Genomic DNA, 27,297 nt, shown 5'->3' with positions numbered 1-27,297 from the left:
TCTGTCTGTGGAGGTTTTGTTTGGACCTTTCTTCTTTACTACGTTGCTTAACCCCAATCTGCTTTCTTTCAGATAAATTGTATAAATGGATGCTATCTTTATGTTTTTGTGTAAATGTTGATATTTTAGCATAAATTTGTTAAATATGGCCTAAAGTCGTCATGCCCTTCAGTGTGTATTGGCTCCACCCACTTTGTGAAGCTTTTATATGTGTCTGGGGACAGACTCGTGTTTTTACAGGGACGATAGTTCCACCTTAAGTTTTTACAATATTCCCATTCCATTATGGAAGACAATACTAACCCTTTGCCTTCCCTTCTGCTGCCCCCTACAGGTGTTTCCCTCAAAGGCCCTCCAGGCCCTCCAGGGCCCCCTGGGCCAGAGGGCCCTCCTGGTCCAATCGGACGAATGGTTTCTTTTACAGACCACAACAATAGAGACCTGCTGAAGCCTGAAAGACAAGATTATGAGTTTGATGGTAAAGAGAAGCTTATTCAGAGTCCTGGACCAGAACCGGGTCATGTAGCACAAACCTGTTGGTGGGAAAGGTGGACAGGAACAAAGTCTCTTTTTTTCAGGTGGTGATGGTTTGAGTCGACCCATGTTTGGACCTCCTGGTCCACCGGGGCCCCCTGGACCTCCGGGACACAAGGGAGAGTCAGGTTTGGGCAGTAGCACCGAGTGGGGCCCGAACTCTATTGACTTATCCATCATGGCTGAAAGACTGACTGATTACATCAAAGGTACATTGAAAATTAACTGAAATTTCTCTAACTTTGAATTTCTGCGTTTCCACATCTTTAGGAAATCTTTTGTAATTGCACACACTGATTAGTGAAAAAGATTTAAGATCAAAGAAAGCAGATAGAAAAACTCAGAATTTTTAAGTAAACATACAGTAACTACAGTTTAACCAGTGGTTAAAAAATGCTCAGCAGCATCATCTATGTGTTTTAATTCTCATTTGCAGCTCATGGCGTTCTGGACGGTATCGTTGAGAACTACAATAGCAGGATCTTCCAGGGTCCTCCAGGGCCACCTGGGCCTCCAGGCCCCACCTGGTTTGGTTCCCATGGAAACGCCACAAATATTATGGAAATTATCGAAGGTAGGAAAACTACAGAAAAGAAATACATCAAACTATGATAAATTGGACCATAGACCTGCTAACACTCTCCTGCTTTACAGCTGTTAGGCAGCAGAGCCGCCCTGGACCTGCCATCCACGGGCCCCGGGGACCACCCGGCCCCCCGGGTCCACCAGGAGAGAGCCGACTGTTTGGTTCTCACACCAACGTTGTTGATATAATGGACTACATCAAAGGTAACAAATTTATTTAATATTGTCAAAAAAATTGGTCATAAATGTCCAACTTAAATTTTAAATCTTTTTTTTAATTCTTCACAGTCCATGGAGTGATTGTGGGACCACCAGGGAGACCAGGACCGAAAGGGGACCAAGGACTTCCAGGACTAACAGGAGCAAAAGGTGAGGCAAATCCAGGCAAGGAGGGTTTATTTCTGTAGAACCAGTCAAACACACATGACTGCGGTACGGGACATGTCAGAGTTTCTTACCAGATTTCATGAGCCTGGAGGCCAAATCCTGCCTCACATTGCTTAGCAACAAATCAAGGCTGCATGTTGTGGATTCTAGGTTATTAAGAGTTTCTGTCAAAAACATCCTGTGTGCGCTTGCAGGTGAACGAGGTTATCCTGGGCCTCAGGGATACAGAGGACCAAAGGGTGACAGAGGTCAGTTTTAAAAATTAAAGAATGAGATGTTTTACCTGCAGCTTAACATGAATGTTACTCCATTCATGTTTAAAAACGCAATGGTCGGGCGTGCCGTGGTGGCGGAGGGGTTAGCGCAACCCACATTCAGGCAAAACGTAGCCTCGACGCGGCTGTCGCGGGTTCGACTCCCGGACCTGACAATGTTTACAGCATGTCTTCCCCCTCTCCTTCACCCTTTCCTGTCAGCCTACTTTGAAAAAGGGACACCAGAGCCCACAAAAAGACCCCTTGCGGGGCGATAAAAAACGCAATGGTCGCAAGAAATTAAAAAAAACATTAAGAGAGTAAAGATTTTCTCACTTGGTTAGAGCAGGTTGTTGAACAGAGGTAGCAAACAGAAAAATCCAGCAAAGACAATTAAAACCAGGAGCCTAAATACTGGGGCTGGAGAGGAAGGGAGCAGAGGAGCTAATCAGAGGAGACGTGAAGCAGCTGTGGCAGGAAGAAAGCAGGGAAACTGAAAGGGAGACTAATTAACACAAAGTTTCTTAATGCTCAAAATTTATTTTTGTTAAAATACTTTTTTTTTTTGAGTCGTCTTTCATCCTACTACATAAATTTGATCTCAATCAAACTTCTGCACTTCCAGACAGCGAATGAGGGGCTTAAGAGGAAGTGTTCTGATTTTCGAAGAGAAGTAGACATGACAATCATCTGAATAAACTTAAAAGCTGTATTTTTAAAAAATGACAGCAAGTAGAGGGAAAAAAACAAATCACCAGAGGGAGGCGTCTGAGATGCTGCAGTAATATTTAATTTTTTAACTGAAATTTCTGCTACGTTTCAGGAGATTTCTCGCTGACAACAAGAAGAAGGAGAAGTTCTGGTGTTTGATCGCTGAACTCAGAGCCCCAAGTGGGATCATGAAAGCTGTTTTTATTAGTGACTGAACATTGCTGTGGATTGTGTAAAGTATTGAATTTTATGGTATGATGTTTGTGTTCATTATGGGCATTTTTAAAGGACATTTTTTAAATGTTTTTTTTTTGTATGTCAGAGACCAAAGGAGAAGCTTTTGTTTAAAGGAAATATTTTATTTACAGCAGAATGAAAATCAACATTTCACAAGCATTTCTAAAAACTATACATGTATTTAAAAAAATGTATCATTGATGTCGATATGTTTTTGTTTTCAGTCTAAATTTAGGAAATTGAGCAGTTTTTGTATAAATAGTAACTGAAAATATTTTTCTAAAAAAGGTGCACAGCACTCCATTATATTTACTTAACAACTCAGAACAGCCAATCAAGAAAAACAAAAACGAGATGAACCAATCAGAGGTCAGAAAGGCCTAAACCAGTCAGGTCCAGTTTTTTTTTAATTAATATAAGTAAATGAAAAGAAATGAATTTTTGTGTTTTGTTTAGTTTGCTTGAATACAGAATAAAAACCTCCACAACACGTCTGAATTCTTAAAGTTGCAGTAACAACTTTACGATACATCTAAATTATTAAGGCTAACAGATCTACTTTGGGCTTTTCAAGAAACAAAATACGTCATCAGAAGATAAAAATACACAAACGTTTCTTCATTTTCCAGATTTTTCTTTCTTTGCTGTTGGAGCTGATGCTTCCTTAGAGAACAAAAACCATGAGTGTCTTTGAAATGTTTTACAACAAACCTGAAGGCATTTTGAAGGAAAAAACTGCATCCATGTCAGCCAGGAGATGAGAGCTTCGCAGCTTAAACGGAACCACAAAATCTAAAATGTCTGAATGAAAATCTGCTGCAACCCATTCCTTCAACTGGAGTGTTTTACCCACAAATACATTCTGTATCTTAATCACTTAGAAATGATCGACTGATTGATGTTTGACCATAAAAAAAAAGAGAGTGATCCGTAGTACAAAAGTCTGCAGATATTTCCGGTTCTTCAGGCACTGGATTGTGGCGACTGAAGTGGCGCCGCAGCGGCTCCTCAGACTTCCTGTTTGGGTTAGAACCCGGTGGAGTGGACGCTGGGGATCGGGTAGAACTTGGAGATGCGACTCTGGGTGGATGGGTTAAGGCACTCGGACTCGCCGCTCATCTTGAAGAACACTTCCTGTTCCTGCAGCTTCCTGGCAAACTCCTCCTCCAATGCCTGTAAACAAACATCAGTTACCATAGAAACAAACGAGGCCATAGAAAGTGTTTTTTCAGACTGTATGGAGCAGAGAGTAGCACTGTAATGCTACTAACTAAGAGTTAGCAAGCTGACTGTGTAGTTAGCAGTTAGCTTGCTACCTGCAGCCTCTAACCAAACAGATCATTTAAAAACTATAAAGTTTAGAGAGTTTTCCTTCTATATTTTTGTCCTTTTTTCACCAGTTTCACTTTAAAAGTTAAAAATTATAATCCAGGGGCTTTTGGAACGCAGGAGATAGAAAACATTTTCTATGCAAAACCCATAAACTAGTCGTAGGATATGTTTACCACCAATGCTTGTTGAGGTATTCTACACATACTGAGGATCATATTAAAAGCCCTTTGGTACCCTCTAGTGGTCAGAGTTTTCAACGCATGCCTAATTCAGTTGATTATTCTGTTGCTAAAATGTAGGGCTGAAACGATTAATGGGATTAATCATGATTAATTGATGACAGAAATAATAATTTAAGTAGTAATAAGTTAATTGTGAATTGGAATAAACACTCATAAAAAACCATTTTTTGAAAGAAGACCAAATTCAAAGCAATAATTAAGTCAAAAGTGTACAAACAATAAAAATATATACATTTTGCATTTAAGATTAAAAGAAAAAAATCTGTGTAAACATGTTTTACCCAAAACTCCTCTGTGGCAGTTTTAGCTTTACCTGTACAAAAATATCTATTTATCACTTTTTGCTATGCAATTCTTAATAGTTTTATCCAAAAATTAATCAACAAGTTATCCCTGCACTGTGTTGATGAAAAAGCTGAGCTTTTCACATGTTGATATTATTGTTAGTCGCAGCCCTACTAAATGTAATGTAGTCTTACTCTGAAATCCACTTGACATGATAAAAGAGAATATGATTTAATCTAACTAAATAAATAAAATTATGTCATCTGTGCGGGCGGTCTACCTTCTTCCTGGGCCGGAGCTTCTCCCTCCACTCCTTCAGCTCCACGCTGTGCTCCTCATCCAGCTCCTTCAGTTTCTGGGTCTCATGTTCGATGAGCAGGTGACACTTCTCATTCTGAAACACAAACATCCCTTCAGCTCATTCTGCTATGAAAACCCAACTTTAACACGGCTAAAGCAGTTTTCGCAGTGAGGACCTGCAGCTGCTGCAGCTCCCGGATGTTGGCGTCGCATTGCAGCTGCAGGTCTCTCATCTGGTTGTCGTGTTTCTGCTGCTGGTGGAGACGTTCGTTCTTCTGCCTCTTCTCCTCCTGAGCAGCAAACTGGGAACAGAGACAACGATGAGGTCGGCTGGATTCGGTCGCAGCTTCTCTCTGACCTGAGGCGCAATCCCACCTGCTTGACCTTGTCCCTCTCCTGCTCGGGGGTGATGAGCGCTGCGGTGATGCGGAGGCTCTTCTTGAACATGGCCATGCGTGTCTTGGCCTCGCTGCGTTGGATTTTGGGCAGCCGGGTTCGCTCCTGCGTCTGCTTGTTCTTCAGCTCCTCGATGAGACGCTGGTTGTAGCGCTGCATCTGCTCCATCTCCTGCAGGCACAAACCAGTTGCTGGGAAAGTTCTCAGAACCACAAGACAGGTTTTACTTTGATATTTTGGAGCAGAACAACAAGTTGCTTCAAATTTCGGAATCATTTCCCTCTGCATGATGATGAACTAACTGACTGAGGAAGTCACAGACTCCAGCTGATGTCCAGAAGCTCCAGTCATGTTTCCATACCTTCTCATGTCTCTTCAGCAGCTGGTGTCTCTGCATGAAGTACTGGTCTTTCAGCTGCTGTTTGAACAACTGGTGTTTCTCCTGCAGGTGGCGCTCTTCCATCTCCCACATTGCAGCTTCTCGTGCTGCATGCAGAAACAAGAGAAGACAAACATGAGGCGGACTTCTATTAAATTGTTTAAATAAGAAACGTTTGCAGCCATCTTAAGCTTATTTTATAAAGATCTCAGTTTATGACCTTTGAACCCTGTCACTTTCATTTCCAGTTAAAGCTGTTAAGAATGACCGGCCCAAACCCGCATTTCTGAGCAGTGACTCATTTGTGCTGCGTTCCAGTAACCTGGGAAGCGGGAACTCCGAGCTGTTTGAGGTCAGAACCAAAGTGACAACATTCTGGTTAAGAAGTTAGAATTTCAACATGGCGACGCCCATAAACATCATTTTACAATTTACTCTCCATTAACGAACACCACTTTTAATTTGTTCAGTTAGACTAGCAGGCGCTACATGTAGCACTGATTACATGTAACGCCTAGATCTGTGTCTTGTGTTTCCACCACATCTTGCTATTGTTGATGCGAGGAGCGGCCATTTTGAAATGTAAAGTCATCCTTATAATTCATGCCGGGGGTATTTGGAGTCACTCTCAGTTTCCCAGTGGGAATTCCGATTTCATTGGACATTCCAGTTGATTTTTCTGACTGGGAAGTTGGAATTTTCCAGTTCAGAGTCCCGAGTATAACTGGAACGCAGCATTAGAGCTGGATCAGAACTGGGCGACTCACAATGATGACCAGCTGCAGATGAACTAAAAGCAGATGATTTCATAAAGAATATGTGGCTCTCAGAGTCACTTTCTATTAATTACAGTCAACTTTACACACAAAACTTTGGAAACAGTTTTGAAGAACCCAAAAACACATATATATATATATATCTTATTTTATTTTATTAGCTGATTCACTCAATCGCAAATTCCTGAACTATTACAGCTGTTACCTGGAAGTCATGATTAATATTTAACAGAGTTGACCTCCAGGTTATAAGCATTTGCTGCTGAGTGTGAAGTGGCCTAAAAACAGAAGACTGCCCCCTATTGGTTGGGGTTGGTCTCTGTGAAAGTTAGTTTCTCTTCCCCCTGTTTCAAAGAAAATACATGAATTATTTAACTAGGACACCTAAATAATGTGTTACAATGTACTTGATAAAGGTAGCAGTTTTTAATTAAATCTAAAATAATAAGTTATTACAAAAACAAACTTTTTTTTTTAACCAATAAGTAATTAGAAGATTTTCCCTTTTATTTTCTATGAATTCATCGTTAACATCAATTCTCAGCTAGCTGTGCTATCTGGTGGTGACATATTTAACATGTGGGCTCCTGGACTTTTCCGTTACAGCGGTGTTAAAGCTGAACCAGGGTTCACCTCTGAGCAGCTGCTGCTTGTGGTTCAGGCAGTCTCTCTCTATGGTGGCCAGCTCGTGCTTGTGCTGCTGGATTATTTTCTTCAGCGCGCTGTCCAGATCCTGCTGCTGCTTCTGGAGGAACTCCTGTTCCTGGATTCAGAAGAACACAGATGGTTTTTGAATAAAGGTCATTTCTGTACCAACATCAACAAGCAGGGCAGGCCCTCTGAGGTCAGATAAACGTGTTGCTTCCAGGCTCACAGCCAAACTGTCAGCCTAAGACCGGCTTGAGCTGCTAAACCAGACAGAAACACCTGCTGTTAATGAGCGCTTCACCTGTCAGCCATGTTATTTTGGGCTCAGCTAACTGAAGGAGTCTGACCTTAACACAGTCAAATGGCCTAGACACTGAAAAACAGCCAGAGATGAAAAAACAGATGGTATGATGCGTGTCAATCAGCTCTGACATCACAGAAACTCTGAACCAATGGGAGTCTGGATTATGATAACTTTCATCTTCATCGTCCCTGAAGGCAGCAAGTTAGTGGGAAACTCAATAATCTGATCCATAACACTCTTCAGGGTAGATTTTATTTTATTTATTTTAAATGCTTTTTTTGGTAAAGCACCTCGACATGACATTTGTTGTGAATTGTAACTATAGAATTGAACTGAATTAACGAGAGGCCAAAGACAAACTGCTTCTAACATGTGGCCAGATGTTGCTTCTGCAACTAATTATAATGAAAGATTGAGGGAGGAACATTGTCTTTATTTTTTTCTTAAATAGGAATTCCAGAGTAACCTTTACTGATAAAAACAGACCAAATGTCACAGAGTTTCCTCCGACATGCTGAATGGCCGCGCTGCTCCATGAGGACGATTCAAACCACTCAATCCTGACATCAGCCACTCACTGTGGATCACACTCCACTGTCCCCCCACACACACTCAGGCACCGAGCGCTCTGGCTGGTGGAAGTGGTTTTAAAGTGCTATTGGTTTCATTAAACAGCTTCAAACATCAGAACAATGATGGCTCTATGATTTAATATAATAAACATTTTCCAGCGTCAGAGAGAGTTGAAACAGAAAATTCTCTTTAAGACATTTCATTGTCACCTGCTGTGGAGAAAGTCCTGCTTCCTGTTTGCTGCGAGGCAGGTGTGAACAAGAGAGGGAGCTAAAATGAGGCAGAGCTGTGGACAGTATAAGATTTAACCTGGCCTGATGGGACAGAAGCTGCAGAAACTCTGGAGGACAGATGAGGGCGCTGTTTGTCTCAGTGGAAACATTTTGGACTCTTGAGGGGCAGAATGTGACAGAAGGAGGTGAAAGTGATGGACTGCTGGGACTCACCTCTTTCTTGCGGTTCTTCAGCATGTTCTGGCACTTGGACAGCTCCTTGTCCTGCTCAGCTTTGATGCGCTTGGCCTCGTCTCGCAGCCGGTTGGTGTGCTCCTGCTCCAGCCTCTCGATGGTCTGCTTCTGCTGCCGCTCCAGGTTCTCCACCTCCTGGTCGTACTGACGCTTCTTACTCTGTCCAACACAAACCGCTTCATCACTCAACCGTCTTCATACATCACTGAGACTTTCTGAGACACTGAAGCTCAGAGGGGTTGGAGGAAACATTGTGATGATAGAAGTCAGGAGAGGAGTGAGAAAAAACTAATATTGCAACAGAAAAGCAAAGTTTGGAGATTTTCCTTAATATGGAGGACAAAGATATTCTAAGCTAAACGTGTGTTAGTGTTTACAGCTCACTCATTGATGAGGAATTTTACTATTCTTCGCTGTGACTGGTGAATGATGGTGGCTAAATGACTTTTGTAAACACTCACAGATTCTATTGGCGCTGACGGTTTGATGAACGTGTCAATCATCTGAATCAACCAATGAGTTCCTGAGAAACTGCTTACAGTGCCTGGTCAGAAAACCGAAAGCTGTGAGGCTCAGAGACGCATTGTTTAGCGGTACGTTGACTCTTTTTTGTTGTAAGGATCAACGTAACTTTTATCAACCTAAACCTTGTAGTTCCTGAGATGTATTCAATTCATTTTGGATTGTTGTTTTTCAAAAAGAGACTGAGAGTTTAAGAAGTTAGTGCTGCTGTTGTGGCCAAAAAACAATAATTACAGATATATATACGATATATTTTTTCGCCCTTTCAACACATTGAAAAAACACAACTACATTGCTTCAGTTAACAAATCAAAATTCTGCACTGCATCACTATCATTGTCATGTGACCAAATAAATACCACATTTTCAACAAATCTTATTATTCGGGTAGAAAGACTAGATTTGATGAATTTTCCCAGACTGTGGGGTCTATGTTTGCCGTGAACCCAAAGGAGAAAGACATTAGCACTTTTTGCTTACGCGTCAAGTCATACCATCATAATAATATTCACTAATGTAAGTGAATGTTGTGTGTTTTACTTGTTTTAGTGTTGAATAATAAAAAAAAAGACTGTAAATCATCAGAATGTGATAATTTCTCCTTTAATCAGATGATCTCTGATATATTTCTCTGTAGCAGATCGGTCTGAAAGCTCTGCCACAAAACACTCAGTCCTCTATTTCAGAGCAAAACTCTCTTTGCCAGGTTTCTTTATTTTTCATCTTATATCGATAAGATGATAAACTCAAAACCTTTTTACTGCAGCTCAGTTCTGAATTCCCCAATTTCTGAGTGGAATGTCCCACTGTTCACATATGATGTTCTAACTATTATTATATTTTTTCAAAGAAAAACTGTTAGAAGTTGTTTTAAACAGTCAGGAGACTTTTTTTCAGTGATGCTCCTTTGAGCAGCAGCTTTCACCCAGAATGTGACTGAGCTGCAGTTTGCTGGGAGGCAGTGAAGTTCAGCAGTTTTTAGCTGAGATGATTAGGCTGATAACAGAAAAGTTTGTAGCTACGGTGAGCAGATTCAGGAAGTTCACAGTGTCATGTGGGGAAACGGCTCCCTGTACTTATCTCTAAACAGAAACCACAGCTGCTGCTGGAGCTGATCCGGTTTGAAAACAAGGCTGAAATGTTTTGAAGCTGGAGGGAAACAGACATGGCAGACTCACAGTGGTCTCTTGCTCAAAGCGTCTGTAGATCTGCTCCTTTTGCTGCTGCAGCTTGTTGCTGAGCTGCTGCTGGGCTCTCTGCTCCTCCTTCTGCAGGAGACGCAGCTCCCTCAGCTCCTGCCGCCTGCAACAGGAGGAACAGTAAAGTCAGAAAAAATTTCCAGTTTAACTCATTTTCATATTATTTGCATAAAAAACGTTTGGTTTGAATGAAGTGACATGAGCACCTGAGGAATCTCATCTCCTCATTCTTGGTGTCGTTGTCAGTGACGATCTTTGATGTTGTGACGCTCACTTCCACCCCGTCCACCATGAACTTACGAGTTTTCTTCAGCGTCTTCTTCTGCCGCCTGGAGTCCTGAGGAAAACAGCAAGCAGGTTAAAAAGGAAGAGGTCTTGCTGTGGCTTTATATGTGTGGTTCTGAGACTTACCTGTATAGAAACAGAACCAGGCTCCTTTGTTTTGGACAAGAAGCTGGAAATGGACAAATTGAGGTCTACTGAGCTGTTGTCTGCAGCCGAGCCCCTTCCTGAGTCAGAATCTTGCTCCTTTTCGTCTTTGGCTTTATCAGGAACCTTCTTCTCCTCTTCAGCGTTCGTTCTGTCTTTTTCTACGGGCTGCTCTCCGTTTTCCTTCTTCAGGTCTTCCTGCTCTGGCTCAGGCAGAGTTAGAGTCACCTTGAGGTGTTTGTATCGATCTTCCTCTTCTTCCTGAGCTGGAGTGTTAGCTTCTGGTGCAGCAGGTGAGCTAGTCTCCTGAGGAGACCCAGGAACCTCGGCTGTGTCCACTTCCTTTTCATCCTCCACGTCTATCTCCAGCTGCTGCAGCTCCTTGGACGGTGTGTCTGGTTCGGCCTCTGACCCAGGTGAAGTGGCATCAGACACGGCTTCTGGAACGTTCTCCTCTGAACGTTTCTCTTCAGGTTCTTCTGGAACTGGAGTGTTTGGAGTTTCCTGTGGTTGGTCCTGTGTAGCAGGTTCCTCTGTGGAGACGGTTTTCGCCACATGGTTGGAGTCGGGAAGCTTGGCCGGGGAAGGAAGTGGTAGGATTGGTTCCATCTTCTCAGGGACTGATTCCAAGGGCGACAGAGGGATCTTTTCGTCCTCGGAGCTGGCGACGCTGACATCAGATGGAGCCCGTTTGTGGCCCTGGAGGAACCATGGAGAAGTTAGAACTGTCATATAAATGCAGAGTCAGCAGAAAGCAAAATGTAAAAAGTCACAGCTTCAAAACTCAAAAGAACATGCCAAGCACGGCTAAAGCACTGCTGGTCAAAACATTCTCTCTAAACAACTGCAGCTCCTGCTGTCTTCAACGTTATTTAACCTCCTCTGCAGGCTTTCTGCAGGTTTCACCAACTCCAACATTATGAATGAAATTTAAGACTTGCACCTACACAGAAATGTGCAAACTTCGTCCAGCCAACTGGCGAAAACAAACACTTACATGATAGAAGCAAAAAAAGCTAGTTATCAAGGTTATGTTAGCAGCGAGTTAGCAGTAGCAACCGTCTCGAGGCAATGAAGATGTCTGAGCGCGACTCAACCGTTTGCCTAACAGAAAAGTTTTGTGAGAAAACAAAATGAAAATAATATGAGGTTAAATAGTGACAAAATTTAAGACACAGATGTCAGCTTAGTTTTTTAGATTGAATTTGAACCATTTTAAGGACCTTGACGTTAGACATTTGAAGAATGAGCAGATACCACGCTGTCAGATGTTACCATCTTTAACTTATATTTGAAGATTTATAGATGAGTCAGAAAAATATGATATAGATGTAGAAATTGACACAAAAATACCTCAGCTGTTGCTGTTTCTGGTGTAGAAAGTTAAAACAGATGTGGTCTGCATAGTAACTGTTTTGGTGTGGACGGATCGTCAATGTCTGCAATTTATTATTTTGACCAATTTCCTTCTAGATTCAGTTTCTTGTCTTCAAACTGCTGGATCCTCATTGTACAATTTCACTCATAAAGAGTAAGTTGAAACATTTATGACTTTAATGTGATGCCAGCTTGGTACTGTGTTCCAGTCAATATGGGTTTCATGCAGCCTTGAGGAGCTGCAGTCATGATAAACAATGGAGAGATCAACGCTAAAACTGACCAAACAGGAAGGATGTTTATGCAGAAACAGAACTAGAGTAATTAGTGTTTGTAGTGGCAGCATTCCCACATCCTGCACCTTCTTGGCTTTTGAGGCTGAAAACAGTAAGTGGGATCTTTAATTTTCCTTCAAGCAGAAATGCCTAGCCCATAAATCATGATCTGAATAACAATGCTCTTTCTGCCAACTTCATTTTCAAAACTTAACAAACACTGAACTTGAGTCTTTTTGAATTCCTGTAGGAATTTAGTTTCTGTTTCAAACAGAAGGCATACCTCTAGAATGTGTAGCAAGCTCACAAAAGTTTATATTATAACCAATCCTGGTTTTGAACATAAAGAGAAGATATTTGGACAGCTGGTGGTACTTTGAGACATAAACCGTTTGATCTCCCTGCCTCCATATTGAATATGAGACTTTAGCCGTTTCTATTATGATCAAAAACAACAGATCTTACAGTCACAATAGATATTTACCATTTTCTTTTTAATACAGTTAAAATACTCTTGAGTTATTAGTGATAAGGATCAAATATTAACAACCACTCTTTTTTCCACGTCATAAATCTCCAGTAAAATAGACTTTGATGTAAATATCTACTCACCAGATGTGCCTCGGTCTCTTCCTCCTCCTCTTCCTCTTTGTGCTCTTCGATCTCCTCGGTGACCTCAGCCTTCGCCTCGGCTATCAGCTCCCTCAGCGGCCGGCTGTCAGTCACAGTCGAGACGAACGAATGCTGCACACAAAACAAGACCAAAGGCTTGTTGGTAGATAAAAACCAATGTCATTCCAGGCATTGTTCATAGTCAATGAACAATGCCTGGAAATTGATTGAGAATTTGACTGGAGATGGAAACGTAAAAAGAACTGCAGGAAATGGAAACCAAACTCAAAGTCTCAGTCAATGATCAGCTGCTGGGTCTACAGCTACCTGTAAACACTCAAACAATTAGAATAATATGAAGATAATCAAGACGCCGAAACAAAACACCCATGATAGAAAAATAACATGAGAAGAGACTTCGATTTGCTTAAGAACACGTTAAAAGCAAAATGGAGCAACATTTTTGTTTGTCTGACGACCCCAAACACTAAATTCAAACCAGCGTAACGCTGAAGTGAAGAGGGTTGACATCTAGGTCTGTGCTGATAAACTGGCCCAGATTTTCTTAATTTTAAGATTTCGGTTGATACTTGCAAGTAAAACTGATCTTATCTACTTCGATAAAGGTCTGAAAATCAGCCACTGTCCTCTTTTGCTCCGTTAGAGATGGCTGACAACTGATACGTCTGCACATGAGCTGTTCTAACAATAGGCACCCCACTGTTGCTAACTTCATCGCTAGATTTAGCAACTTTTCTGACAAAAAATAAATAAAAATCTGTATTGGCAGGTGAGGTTTTTTCAGCCAGAAACTGCAATTGTTGCACCTCCAGTAACATTAAAACTGATGTTTCTGTCCTGGGTTGGAAACCAGTTCAGAGGTAGCAGAAGCTGGCTGACTCCATGCAGTGCAAAGAGAAATGCAGACGCTGCTATTACTAATCCTTTTTCTTTACTTTCCGTTCATTAATAATAAATCTGATCATTTCTGTTTCAACCTTCTGATTTGTGTGCATGGAAATAAAAACTATTATTCTATTTTCAGCTTCACTTACTTTCAAGTTAACCATAACCTTAACCATCATCTGCCTACACTTAGCAGTAAAACCATTTTAATCCATCAGCAAAATGCAAGATTTAAACACGGTCTCACCTTCTTCGGTTTAGAAATCTGCTGCATGTATTCTATGGCAGGCCTGATGATGTGAAGCTTCTTAGATATCAGGACCTTCATTGGTGGCAGGACGCTGTTTTGTATTTTTAAGCCCATTGCGTCGTCTGTGCAGTGCTATGGTTTTCCCGGTGTGTATGAGGTAAAATGCGTCCGGCTGGCCTGCCTGTCTGCACGCTGAGTGAATGAGCGGCTCTGGTTTAGCACCTTAAACCCCACGGAAAAAGCAAAGCCTGCTCTGCTGACGTCAGCTCCAGCAGAGGGATGAGTGTCAGTCCTACTGGGACAGACGGCTCAGAGCGTACAGAGCAGCTCAACAGATGTCGCACTGGGTTCTGATGGCAGGTGGTGCATGGATGGAGGTGGGGGAGGAAGTGGCTTAGAAGTGGCCAGGTGTTGGGGATAATCACACATTGAGAGATTTAGTTTTGGACAGACGGTACCTGAAGAAGCTGCGCTGCGGTCCATCTGCTGTCCAGGTTCTTGTCCAGGCTACGTTTCAGGAAGTCGCTGAACTCTGGAGACCTGAGCAGAGAAAACCCAAACATTCAGTCAGCCGTTCACTCAGCCATCAAACAGAAACATGGCAACTCACCAGCGCGACGGCTGCATCAGTGTGGGCGGGTCGGACTTTGCGATCTTCAGTAGGACTCTCATGGGGTTCATCTCGTGGTTGGGGGGCTCGACCTGCGCCAGCTCGATTAAGGTGACCCCCAGGGACCAGATGTCGGCCTTGTAGTCGTATGGACGGTCCTTGGAGGTTTCACACATCACCACCTCAGGGGCCATCCTGAAAACATTCATCCAACCTTCACGTTTTATTAAAACGTTTTAACAAATTAAAATCTGAAATATGTGCTGGGCTTTTTTCTTTACTTTAATGAAGATATTTGCAAGAAAAACAACTATAGTGAATGATTCTTCTTAGTCCTATAATGCACTATATTGATTATTTTGGTTTTCCATATGAAGTGAATGAATGTTTTTCATTATAGTATAATTCATTTGTTTTAATTTATTACCTCTATTTTGTAAGTGTTTATTTTTGTAGTTACTTTTATTTTTAATTTGCTATGTGATCTATGTATGCTACTTATTATTAGTTGTTTATGTTGAATGTCTGTCTTCCGTTTATTTGGTTCTCCATTAGTTGTAGTTCTCTGCTTCTACTCTCACAGAGGTCCAAGCTAACCTCGTGGATTCACTGAGGGTGTCATGGTAGTAATGCTCTTACATGTATGTTGAGTCCCTCCAGGTATTTTGTGGGGGATGCTGAAGGAGAATGGGGTATCTGGGTGGCTTTTAATAGAGTAGAGTAGAATATTTATTGTCATTCTAACAACAAAACATTGTTCAACATAATTTGGGTGCAATTCTCTGGATAAAAACAATGTCTCACCTAAAAAAAATATTATAAATAATTACTTGTATAGCATTTATCCCTTGATAAAAAGCTAACTGAAAACTGTTCACTGACCAAATTGACCACTTAGCAGCATTCAGCATAGTGACGGCTGATGGATAAAAACTGGTTCTAATCTTTAAGGGACATCCATTCCTTGTAGAGCTGCTTCTACCTTCTTGGCACCAAGTCAAGTCTGTTTCCAGTTGAACTCGGTCAGGGCTGCCCTCTGTCCACCAATCCTATTTATGGTGTTCATGGATATGATGAAGGTGGTGGAGAGGAGGGAGTGTATGTTATGTCACTGAGAACCTCAGGATCAGGCTATGATCCGCTGGGATGAGGAGAGGCTCCTCTCAAGCCTCTCCGGTTCTTTAACGGGTTCTTCTCCAGTCTGTCCTGCTCAGATTCGTCTCCATTAGCAGATCACTCAGGTTCTTCCCGTGTATTGTGTGTAAACAATTTGATTGGTAGCACAATGCATGTATTGACTGGCCTCTGTCACTGCATGCATGCAAATCTCCAAACAACAACATCTCAACCACTGCGTTGTACCAGCGGACATGTCGCCTGCTGTCAGAGAGCTGCTCAGAGTGGAGGAGTTTAATCATGAGCAGCGTCAGGAAAACATGCGTCAACGTTTGGAGCAGAATAACTGCGATTCTGCAGCCCTGCAAACGGCACGTGTCTTGGAAGAACTGAAAAGTAATGAAGAAATGAGAAACTGTCCAGCTGTGGTCAACGTTCTGTTTGAGATAATTGTTGTTTTGCCCTAACCGGTGTGAAACACTGAAAGCTGCTCAGAGATGATGGGAAGATGAAGCTAAATGCATAACAGACATGACAGAAAACCTGCTGGATGCTGCATATAATTTGTAGCTATAATTGGACAAAGGATTGACTCAAGCAGGCACAGAACACTTATCACATCTACATTGCAAAACAAAAATAAATTTTAAAAAAATCCTAAAACTTTGTATAATTTTTCTTCTTCCTCACACCTATGGACAACTTTCAATCACATAGTCTAATGAAATACTTTGAAGTTTATGAAAAAGCTCAGAAACGCTTTTGTGCAGCTCTGTATTTTCTGGGAAGTTTACTTTTTATAAAATGTTGCATTAAAATAGAGGAATTATTCCTCCACTTACCAGTAAGGCGTTCCAATGAAAGAATCTCTCCGCTGAAGCGTCTTTGTGTTTTTGGCCGACACGCCAAAATCAGCTGAAAGCCACAAAACGCAGAAATGAGTCAGAATAACTGAATCAGGAGACTTTGGGTCATGTGAAAGCAACAGTCTGATTTTTCTGCAGGCAGATACCCGGACACCTCTGTGTGTGTTTTGTCAATGGACAAAATGTCTGCTGTGTATTATCTCACCATGACTCATGCCACTCTGAATAAACCTGCATTACTGCATCTTCTGTGGTCAGCAGCACCAGATGGATGCTGAACAGGAAAGCCACAAACCAGTAAGACACTGAGGCGTCATGCTTCATTTCAAAGCTCTTATTATTAAATAGTATGAATCTTTAGCTTTCTCTGTGGTTGATTCTGTATTTATTTGGTAAGAGTCTGTCAGTATTTCTTATCTTGGTAATATTTGCTCATTCTGCTTTGCTAAAGTAGATTTTCTGGATTCTGACTGAGCCATGAAAAAGTTGATTCTTTAAACTCAGTATTTAAGGCTTTATCATCTATTATTACTGACAGAAAGTTTTCAGTTTGTACAAACGAGTACGAAACTAGACAGGCCAATATTCTTTCTTCTATTTAGTCCAGATGCTTGAAATGAACCACCGGAAAGGCGTCACATGAACATACTATGGGTCTAAATTACCAAGGCTAAAATAATGGGAGTTAAAAACTATTGAAGTGGCAGAACTGTGTTTATGACCTAACACTTTGTTTTAAAAATGAAATAATTAAGTAACCATTTGAGGAAAACATCACAACAGCATTCCAGGTATCTAAGATGTTGAATTATTGGTAAATATTTGCAGTATCTGTTGGCGGAGGTTGGATTCATGTGAAGAACAGAGCCTTTGTTTAGAACAGGGGACATCATGGTGCTGTCACCAGCCGGCTCTTACCCAGCTTCACATCTCCGTCCAGAGTGAGGAGGATGTTGCCGGCCTTCAAGTCTCTGTGGATGATTTTGTTTTCGTGGAGGTAGACGAGCGCCTGCAGGGTCTGCTTACACACCACCCGGATCTGCGGCTCGGTCAGGGGTCTCTCCAGTTCTGCACAGAGGAGGGACGGTTGCCATGAGCATGTGCTTTAAATCAGCTCAGCATGGCATGCTAATGTAGCCTAATTATAGGTGGCGATACGGCCTAAACCACAATTAAAGTCTTGCAGAAAGCAAAGAAGAAAGCAATCATGTGGGTGGTCCGCTGAGGCCTTTTTCCACTTTCGCTGCCGGTTCGAGCCGTTTCCCTGTTGGTGAAACAACCTGTGATAAAAGGTGGAACTGCTGACTCACCGAGCATGACGGCATCCACTGCCCCTCCTGCACAGAACTCTATGAGGATCTGCCAACGACAGGAGAAAACACAGGACCAGCTTAAGCTTCCTAACATGCGCTTTACTTCAAATAAAACACACATGAAGCTCATAGACGATTTGACCTTTCACCTACTTTAACAGCTTTTTTTTTTTTTACCAGACTATTAAGTCTGCCCAAAATAACCTTTAATTGTCCACAAGTTACCTCTCCAGTTTTTTCAGAATGGTTGTTGAAGTAGTTTTTTTTACATGTGAAGGATTTTATTTTGCAGATTTGTAAGCTTGTCAGAATTTTTTTTTATTATTATTTAAATTCAAACCAAAAGTACTTTATTTATCCTAAAGGGAAATTAAACTCATGTCATCGAAGCTTCTTCAAAACATAGTTGTAGATGCGAAGGACTGTTTGGGCAGCAACAACAGTTTGCTAATATATCTCAACTGTTATAAACTAGTTATAAAATATTTAGCCAGTTGGACTGAGTCTCAGATTGGACATGAATGATGTCCATCAGCCACCGAGTGATGGAAGTGCAGATGAGAAAAAGAGGAAAGACCACAATAGGCAGATATGGAAACTGATATCATCACAATATTTACCAGTATCATCAGTGCAAGATTTTTGAATACTGTGCAGCCCTTACAGTATCAATAACTCTCAAATACAGACAACAATACCTGCAACATTCACAAGGAGAGTTAAGATCAGTGCAGATTAATTATCTACTGCATATAAGGTGCTACTCAGGTCAGCAATTGAAAATTCCTGTTTTTTTTATATCATAATAAATATCTTAAGGATAGAACATATTGTAATTCCAGATTTTTTCCCCAATTTCATGCAGCTCTGATTGAAACTGCAGGATTTTAGGCTTCAGGGTAATCACTTGGAAAAAGGAGCTTCAGAAAGCAGCTGAACCATAAGACAGAAACTGTTCCTGGTTTGAAACAGAAATATTCACTTCTTCCTAGAACCTTCTGGAGCTAAAAATACAAAAACAACCAAACTAATAACTTGGCTGAAACAATGTGGGAACGAACCACCACCCAGCATTCATGAATGAAACAGTCTTAAAGGCATTCAGAGGCTTCACTGTGGCGGCTGACGTAAGAGGATTGAGGCTTTCCACACTGCCAGACCTCAGGCCTTCTGCTGCTGATAGGATTACAGTTTGTATGAACGGAGAGCCTTCTGCAGCATCTGGAGTCTCTACTGAACAGCACAACATTCACACAGCCTCCGGCCCACAATGAGATTGAGAAATATTGGCCGAGTGTTACTATCTGAATAAAAGAGAAGTTACACTTCTGCAAAATGTTAAACCTTTTGTGGTTTACACATGTGCCGAAGTGTTTGTTATGGTCAGCTAGCTTTTATTTTATTTTTTTCCCTCCCCTCCAGGGGTCTTTGTGGGCTCTAGTGTCCCTTATATGAAAGTAGGCTGACAGGAAAGGGAGAAGGAGAGGGGGGAAGACATGCGGCAAATGTCGCCGGGTCTGGGAATCGAACCCGCGACGGCAGCGTCAAGGACTCAAGGCCTCCAAACGTGGGTCGCGCTATCCCCTACGCCACCACAGCACGCCCAGTCAGCTAGCTTTTAAATAGAAAATGACAAACTCCTAACAACAACAAGGAAAAGCTTCAGTGGAATTCCTGAGCTCACTTGAGATTTTCAGGACCACTCCACTTCCAACAACAAAGCCGCTCCAGGCCACACACCGCCCCTGTCTTAGAGCGCTCCTGGCTGCTGTGGCACAATGGCCGCCAGTGGCTTTTCAGCGCCACAGCGTGAACAGAGGAACCACAGGCCAGGGCTGTGGCTTCCTCCCCACTTGTTTACTTGACACATTCACACTGAACTCCATTTAGAACCGTGCACCACTTGTTTTCCAAGCCATTCATGTGACACAAAAAGGGCGGATGTGGTTGAAGGTGATTTCACCTGAAATGTTGTGGAGAAGAGCAGCGACTGGAATGACAGAGATGCTGCAGTGAGGAAACGCAGCTCAGTAACAGCCGTGAAGCGGCCGCCTCTGGGGTTTTCACAGAATAAAGTCTTTCATCAGGAGAAGGAAACGTCTTAGAGTCTGTCTCCTCTTTCCATGAACAGGTGCGACATGAGGAGGAAGAGGAGAAAACTCTACCTCCATCAGAATGAGCTTATTGTTTGGAGGACAATGGGGAGGAAAAGGGCAGAGCGCTCAACACAGCACTGAAATGAAACACCAGCTGATCATGAGGGTTAACAACGTTCAGAATGCCCTTTCAGCTGTTTGTGCGCTGACACACAGGAGCGCCATGGTGATGTTTCTGTGTCATCTCCTCTTCAGTATATCTGCCCTTTGACCTGTCACACTCAGATTATTTGCATGATAGGAAAAAGAAAGCTCTGCTACTCTGTTTCTTTCAGTCCAAGTCTGCTAACCTCTCAGGCTGGATATTAATATACGAGGACAAACTATAAGAGATACAAGTAAAACATTAGACATGAAATTAATCAGATTAATGTTTTAAAAGAACGAGTAAGAAAATGAAAAACAAAGGTCTCATGTTCGGAGTGAACAGATTATAAACTGGTATGATGATTAACAGCTCCTAAAGCTGCTTGTTGCTGCAGCTCATGTGAACTTTAACCACATTTTATCCCACAATGCAGCAGTAAAAAAAAAAAAAAAGGAATTTTGCAATATTTCTTTTCATCAGATGATGCAACGTAAAGACAGGGAGACGGAATGAATGTTTGTGCAACACAAACTATCCGATTATTCATATTTGATATATAAAAGACAATTAATTTAACTGGAAAAAGCTGTGAAGATACTGAACTGTTTGTCTTCCACCCAAATGAACCAGTAAGTCATTCAGTTTGAAGCAGATATGTCCCTGCAGAAAGAGCCCAGAGCCTCGCTGCTACCAACTCCTCCATTGTTCAGCTCTGAATGGATCCACAGAGGAACATGAAGCTGCTGCTTCCTTTCTGCTGATGCAGACTGCTGGACAGCTGGCTGAAAGAAGCTTCCTCAACCTTTCCTTCACACGTAGAAAAAATAATTCCAGCTTCTCTGGAAATGAGACAATTAGGCCTGTCACGATAGCAAATTTTGCTGAGCGATTAATTGTCTCAAAAAATTATTGCGATAAACGATAATATTGTCTGAAGACCTTTTTACACTGATGTAATGGAAATGACGTAATAATGCATGTGATTTCCTACCAAAGATAAATACACTTTATTTTCTAAAGAATATTTAACACTGCAACTGATAAACAAAACAACCAAAAACAAAATGGATTCTCAGTCTCCATTAACAAAAAATGTACTTGATAAAAACTAAACATAAAGCCAAAGTGGAAATAAATACTGCATTCAACCTAAAGACTGCAGATTATGAAGTCTGTATATTATGTTGCCCTTCAGTAATAATTAGATTTAAATAGAGAAGACGGGCACATCGACTACCTGGTGCAATAGTTCACACTACATGATTTTTTGCTCCTATTTTTCCCCATACAACAATCTTAAAACGTTGATCTTTCTAAGATTGTGTGGTGTGTTACGGTAGATCGTCGTTGCCGCTCCGATCTAAATCAGGGATTTTTCCCGACTGGGATCTTAACGCAGCCTGTTGAATGTGACAGGCAGCCAACCAGAAAGCGCGGATTCTCCTTGTGTTTTCTGAGGGGAAATTACGTCGGGGAATCCCAAACAGCTGACACAGCGCAACCCGAAGTCCAGCCGACGTGGAAACAACATTAATGTTTATTCAACATGCAAAGAATATAGAAATGACAAGAGGAGGAGTTGGAGCGAAATTGCTACCGCAGTTGATAAACCCGGTAACTTTTCAGCTGTTCTTCGTTAACGTGACGTAAATAGGTTATAATGATTTTCATTCAGTCAGGACTTTACGCTGACACTAGCAACATGCACTGCAGGTAGATTGTAGTAAAGCATTGATTAATGCCTGGTTTTAAAATTAGTTCACTGAACTTGCAGCCATTATTTTGTGCCCATTGTTGGACACCACACGGCAGGAACGAACCCGATCGAACCGTTATATCTAGGATTTCTGTCGGCTAATGTGTGATCTGTCAGGTTTTAAAAATGGGCCGACAATCGGCTGACAGCTCTAAAATCGTGTCGTCTGCGCTGGGCTTTACACTAAGGAAATGAGGAAGGGAGGAGTCAGTGGAGAGCACCGGAGTTGAGCCTTTTTTCATTCGGTGTCATTAACAGAAAGAGAAAAAGGCCGAAGAGACGATAATGCCGATAATTGAAATGACGTCGATAGTTTTAATTTATCGTACGATTAATCGATTTATCGTTTATCGCGACAGGCCTAGAGACAATTATAACCTGATAACTAGGAGATCCCCAGCAATGTCTTCCATCCAGGAAGGAAAAACTCTGGTTGGGAGTTTAAACTGGTAGTTGGTGGTTCAGTGACAGGCTCGCCACCAACACATTTAGCTCTGTCACAAGAAAAGACGACCTAAGATGAAAATAGAGCAGCGTCTGAAAGGTTCTGGGTAAACGGTGCCGTTTGATGGCTTCCATGTGTGCTCCCACAGCAGTCTCCTTTTCCTCATCCTCCTCTTTGTCTTTCAGATTGATAATAAAAACAATGACATCCCAAAACTGTCGTTCATTTTTCTGTTTTATTCTCTGTTTGACCTTTCTGACAGTTTTCATACAGTCCACCATCTTCTAAATATGTATTCTCCAGAAAAAAAATCTTTATGCTTCCTTGGAGATTGAAACCTTTTTCTCCAGTTAGCCTCACTGATTAGTGGTTTTCTTATGGATACTTAGCTGTTCAGTCCCAACTCCTTGACTTCCCTTCACATTGTGCTCTTACTGTCACACCATTCTGAGTTCTACTGTTGTCCTTCTTTCATTTGATAAAGCTTTGAAGTGCTCAGCTACCACCACCATTCAGGTTTTTTTCCTAACCACACTTCTTCCTGAAAGACGATGGTTAGAATCCCTTGAAATTAGGGGTGAACCGATTTATTGGCGCCAATTTCCTTAATTTTGGGAGATCGGTCGATACTTATGTACGAATGCACAAAGCTGGTCTTATCAACCTCAGCAAAGGTCTAAAAATCAAACACTGTCCTGTTCTCCCGTAAGAGAGGCTTGACCGACAGACCGGCTCACCAGCTCATGTCTGCACGTTAACAATAGTCACCCGACTGTTACCAACTCAGCGACTTTCTTGCTATATTTAACAACATTTCAGACAAAAAAATTGGTATCAGCCAAAATCAAAATCGACAGGTCAGGATTTTTGGAAATCGGTAATCACCGATTGAACAGAAAACTGCAATCAGTGCATCCCTGTTTGAAATCCATTTTATTATTTTCCAATTTTAGTTATATTTTTTACAAAATTCCATTTTTCTGAATTCCATTCTAAGCATGGGGTCCTGGTTCTACACTTTCCTTCCAGATTTTGAAAATGTGTTGGACAGTTCTCAACCCAGTTTTAGTTGTTTCTGCCTCTGCTTGAAGGCAGTGATCTGACCCTTCTTAAACAGACCGACATCTTTTCCTCAGCCACAGGGTGTGTCTTTCTACATGCTTGTGTAAGAAATGAGAAGCTACTCATTGCATCAGGTTAAAGAACTAGTTGCAGCTGAAAGATAATCGCCTGCAGTAATTATTATTATAGGAGACTTGGATCTGTTTGCTTAGGTAAATCCAGGTGGCAACGTTTTTGGCCAGCCAGCAAAGTTCCCTTTCCTGTAGCAGAACACTTTTATTTGACCATGAGCATGTTGACAACAAACCAAATCCTATTGATGCAGCTTGTCAGATTTTGTACTTTTCTGACAAGCTTGAGGTGAAATGACATCTTTATTCTTCAGATAAATGAAGCATTACTAATATTTACTGTACAAACCTTCATTCAAAAAGCCAAACTAATCTTTTTGAAGTATTTTCCTTCCCATTGCTGAGGTTTTGGATAAGAGGATATGGTGCTGAACCAGACACTCACCCACAGCTTGCTCTCGTAGTAAAAAGCATCCAGCAGTTTGACGATGTTCTGATGATCGCAGGAGGCCAGGATGTCAATCTCCACCATGTAGTCCTCCAGCTCCTCCTCTGTCTTCGTATCGATGACTTTGGCAGCAGCGAGGACGCCCGTCTGCTTGTTCTGAGCCTGGAGGTAAAAACACACCAATTTAATCCTTCTCCCTTTCTTTATACAAGCTTCAGGCAGGTAATACAGAAAACACACACATGCCAGAACCATCTGAGCCAGTAGGTAACAGGGTTAAATCCCTCACTATGCGTGGTGTTGAAGTGGAAATTCCTTCGGACTGTTTTGGCTCCTCGGCAGACAGGATGTGCTCTATGAAGTCGCCGCTGCGATATGGGATGCAGCCACTTCCTGCTGATTCACAGCTCCACAGTGAGCTATGAACAGCATTTAAATCTTAATAAACTCCCATCACTTCTGCAACTTAAAGTGAGAGCTTCACTATGAAGCAGACAGAGGCATGGAGTTAGAACGGCAGAGTTTAATATTTCTGGATAATTGTATAATCTGTAGGCTCTTCTCATCTGACTGCAGATAATATTGCACTGCTCTAATTTTAAATGTCTCTTCACTATTCTATGGAAAGACTTTTTATCCAAAATTACATAAATAAATATTGTAATTAATAGATTATTAAAAATTACTCCAAATAAAAAAAAAATTATTACAGTAATATTAAAAACAGATTTTTTTTTAATTGTGGATGTTACTTTGTCAGTTTTATTTATTTGTTTAATAATGCTACTTTACAGTCTGAGGATCTTTTTATTCTATATTCTCACATTCTTAAATGGGGCAGGTTTGGCCACAAAATAAAACACTATTATACATTAAAAAAATAAAATAATCAAATAATAAATGCTAAAATAAATAAATAAAACTGTTATTGGCAAACTCATATAATCTTTATTTAAACCATATATGTGACTGAACTGATTTTTTCTACCATTTTTGAAACAAGACAAAACAGCTATCTGAATAAATCATATCTAAAACAAATAATCAAGAGGTTTAAAAGGTGCATCCTATAATTCCATCATGTTATTTAAGAATACAAAAGGTTATTGATGCTTGGATGTAAAATGCCGTCACTGAAGAGCGTCCAACTGCCTAAAAGCATTGCTTTGAACTCGTGCAACTCAAACTAGATCTGGCATATCAACCAAAACCACCAAGCTCCACTTTCTACTGGATAACAAAAACCACCAACAGATGGCTTTAATAAACCAAAAAAGGTTTGGCTTATTAGACAGCAACTAGATTACCATCTGAGGTAGTAGGATAATATTTTGCAAGTGTTATGAAGTTGTATTTTTCATGCTGATGTAATATTTAGCCACTTGGGCAAAGTTTCACAGCGACCAGTTCTCACACCGAACACCAATGGCATCGCCTGAAATGTAAAAGTTCGCAGAGTGACGGAGTAAGAGAGAAAACAAGAAAACAGGCATAGATTGCAAGACTTTTGAATATCATGCAGCCCTGTTAGTTATCAAACAATGCATCAAGTTCAGTTTAGGATTCAATAAATGTTTTCTATTTAAGGAAACCCAGCAGATTGCAGCATTCACTTCTCCTGAACAAGTAGCAAAAATAGACATTAAGTTGATTTGTGTCTTTGCAGCAATCCCTCATACAGAGCATGCATGTTGCGACAGTGGAGAGGAAAACTCCCCTGTAACAGGAAGAAACCTCCAGCAGAACCAGAACCTGGCTCAGAGTGAATGGCCATCTGCCTTAACTGACTGGAGGGTTGAGAAGACAATGATCTTCATCAGAACTAACAAATACAAATCTCTTAAAAAAAGGTGGGAATTTTTAAATAAAACACTGTCATAAAAGAAAACCCATAAAAATGAGTTTTCATTTTATAGTTTAGATGTTTCTAGTTTCTTGGCTTCTGTGCATATTATTCATTCAGAAAATGAATGCATGTCATATTCTGCTTGTTTCCCTCAAAACAGTTCCATAATTTTCCAGCATGGTGACACCACCCTCAGTCTGAGCTTACTTGAATAACATTTCTCTTTCTGACTGCAGAATAATTGGATTTTCTTTTGTACTTTCTGTTTGTGGTGTTGATGATATGCTGCCCTGGTAGGGCTAAATGTTAGCATCGGGGTCATTATAAGTCTGCCTGGTGATTATTTTCAGTGCAAGTAGCAGGTGATGCACGAAGAATTGTTTTAAAAATGAAATAGTAAGGACTTTAAAATAACATAAATGAAACCTTTTGTCGATCTTTGATACTAAAATCGGACTTTTCCACTTCAGTTTACCCTGGTACTTTGCTAATAAAGTGGAACAAATAAAGATATACAAACAGATATGCTCAAAAATCCTCATCGTTTGCCTCATGCCTTCTGCAATGCCACCAGAGACGTGTGCTTGTGTGGGGAGTAGATTTATTTTGATTAAATTATTTCTCTAAAATTACCAAAAGAATAGAACCCTGACCATGATGTGTCCTACAGGTAATAACTATATTTAACCTGGGTTTGATTGAATTCACAGAAAAGTTATGTTAGCAGCTTTAAATTATGAATTATTGAAATAAAAGTGGGCATTTTTAAACAAAAACATTGTCATAAAAGAAAACAAAAGTGCAGCAATCAAGGGGAAACAAACCTTAAAAACTTTGCCGAACGCTCCGTCTCCCAGTTCTCCAATTATTTCCCAAATCTCCTCTGGGTTTTCATCCCTGCGCACATGTTCGTATTGCTTCTTCTTCTTCTCCACTCCCAGTTTAAATATCTTACGGAAATTAAAAAACGCCATAATGTCTCCTGCTTGAAAGTTCATTAAGGAGTAAGACAAAGCTGCAGGTTTGGAGCAGGTTAATGTTGTCCCATTGGGAATACAAACTCAAAAGCTTCCATAACAGTCCAGAACCAAACCTTAGCTTAGCCTTTCACACCAATCTGACCAGTCTACCCAGTGGCTATTTCACTCATAATATAAACACTTTGTACACATAGAATAATAACCACTAAAATCTTAACAGTTTTCCAGCAAGTAAAACGTGTATATATTTTTTTCTTCTTTCTTAAAAGAATCAACTGTTTCGGGAATCTCGTCGTTGTTCCAACTGGCCCGACAACAGCCCAGTCTGTCCGTGGGTCTCTTTCTTCAACAAAAACACACACAAAAGACAAAAAAAAACCAAGAACTGTCCAAATCCACAAATCCTCACGTTATTTCCGACAAAGTCCCTCGCTACAGTCCAAAAGGACACCAATAAACGCAGTTTATCCGCGGTTTAGTGTTCGTTAAAACGGTCATCTTCCTCCGGAGCGGGTCGGGCGGCTCGGTGCCTCGTAGCGGATTTAGTGACCGAGCGCGTT

General features: G+C 41.1%; 2 protein-coding genes across 5 annotated transcripts in view; one reads left to right on the top strand and one right to left on the bottom strand.

Moving 5' to 3' along the window:
• col17a1a (collagen, type XVII, alpha 1a) overlaps positions 1-3,058 on the top strand; it is an 18,746-nt gene extending 15,688 nt beyond the window's left edge. For all 4 annotated transcript variants that reach the window (XM_032563100.1, XM_032563102.1, XM_032563101.1 and 1 more), the window contains 7 exons: positions 335-478; positions 579-743; positions 971-1,108; positions 1,189-1,323; positions 1,408-1,488; positions 1,701-1,754; positions 2,584-3,058. In XM_032563100.1, coding sequence (XP_032418991.1) covers positions 335-478; positions 579-743; positions 971-1,108; positions 1,189-1,323; positions 1,408-1,488; positions 1,701-1,754; positions 2,584-2,630 — 764 coding nt within the window. In that variant the 3' untranslated portion in view covers positions 2,631-3,058. The remainder of the gene's footprint in view (positions 1-334; positions 479-578; positions 744-970; positions 1,109-1,188; positions 1,324-1,407; positions 1,489-1,700; positions 1,755-2,583) is intronic.
• Positions 2,751-27,297, bottom strand: slkb (STE20-like kinase b). Its single transcript, XM_032563104.1, has 18 exons — positions 26,582-27,297; positions 23,909-24,073; positions 17,883-17,931; positions 17,491-17,640; positions 16,549-16,621; positions 14,591-14,785; positions 14,439-14,520; positions 12,825-12,956; positions 10,543-11,259; positions 10,338-10,468; positions 10,111-10,234; positions 8,390-8,569; positions 7,052-7,181; positions 5,625-5,749; positions 5,243-5,434; positions 5,044-5,169; positions 4,848-4,961; positions 2,751-3,881 (listed from the first exon to the last, which is right to left on the bottom strand). The coding sequence occupies exons 1-18, from the start codon at positions 26,753-26,755 to the stop codon at positions 3,735-3,737; spliced, it is 3,006 nt and encodes a 1,001-aa protein (XP_032418995.1). The 5' UTR covers positions 26,756-27,297; the 3' UTR covers positions 2,751-3,734.

The sequence above is a fragment of the Xiphophorus hellerii genome, chromosome 5 (assembly GCF_003331165.1).
Source record: "Xiphophorus hellerii strain 12219 chromosome 5, Xiphophorus_hellerii-4.1, whole genome shotgun sequence".
NCBI lineage: Eukaryota > Metazoa > Chordata > Actinopteri > Cyprinodontiformes > Poeciliidae > Xiphophorus > Xiphophorus hellerii.
Note: the sequence above shows the minus strand (reverse complement) of the source record. Positions and strands in the feature narration are given on the sequence as shown.

Excerpts from the sequence above, each read along its gene's own strand:
- slkb (XM_032563104.1), bottom strand. The coding sequence starts at position 26,755 with ATGAACTTTCAAGCAGGAGACATTATGGCGTTTTTTAATTTCCGTAAG. Across the intron at positions 17,932-23,908 it reads ACTACGAGAGCAAGCTGTGG|ATCCTCATAGAGTTCTGTGC; the intron begins GTGAGTGTCTGG and ends TGTCGTTGGCAG. Across the intron at positions 4,962-5,043 it reads GGGAGCTGCAGCAGCTGCAG|AATGAGAAGTGTCACCTGCT; the intron begins GTCCTCACTGCG and ends TTTGTGTTTCAG.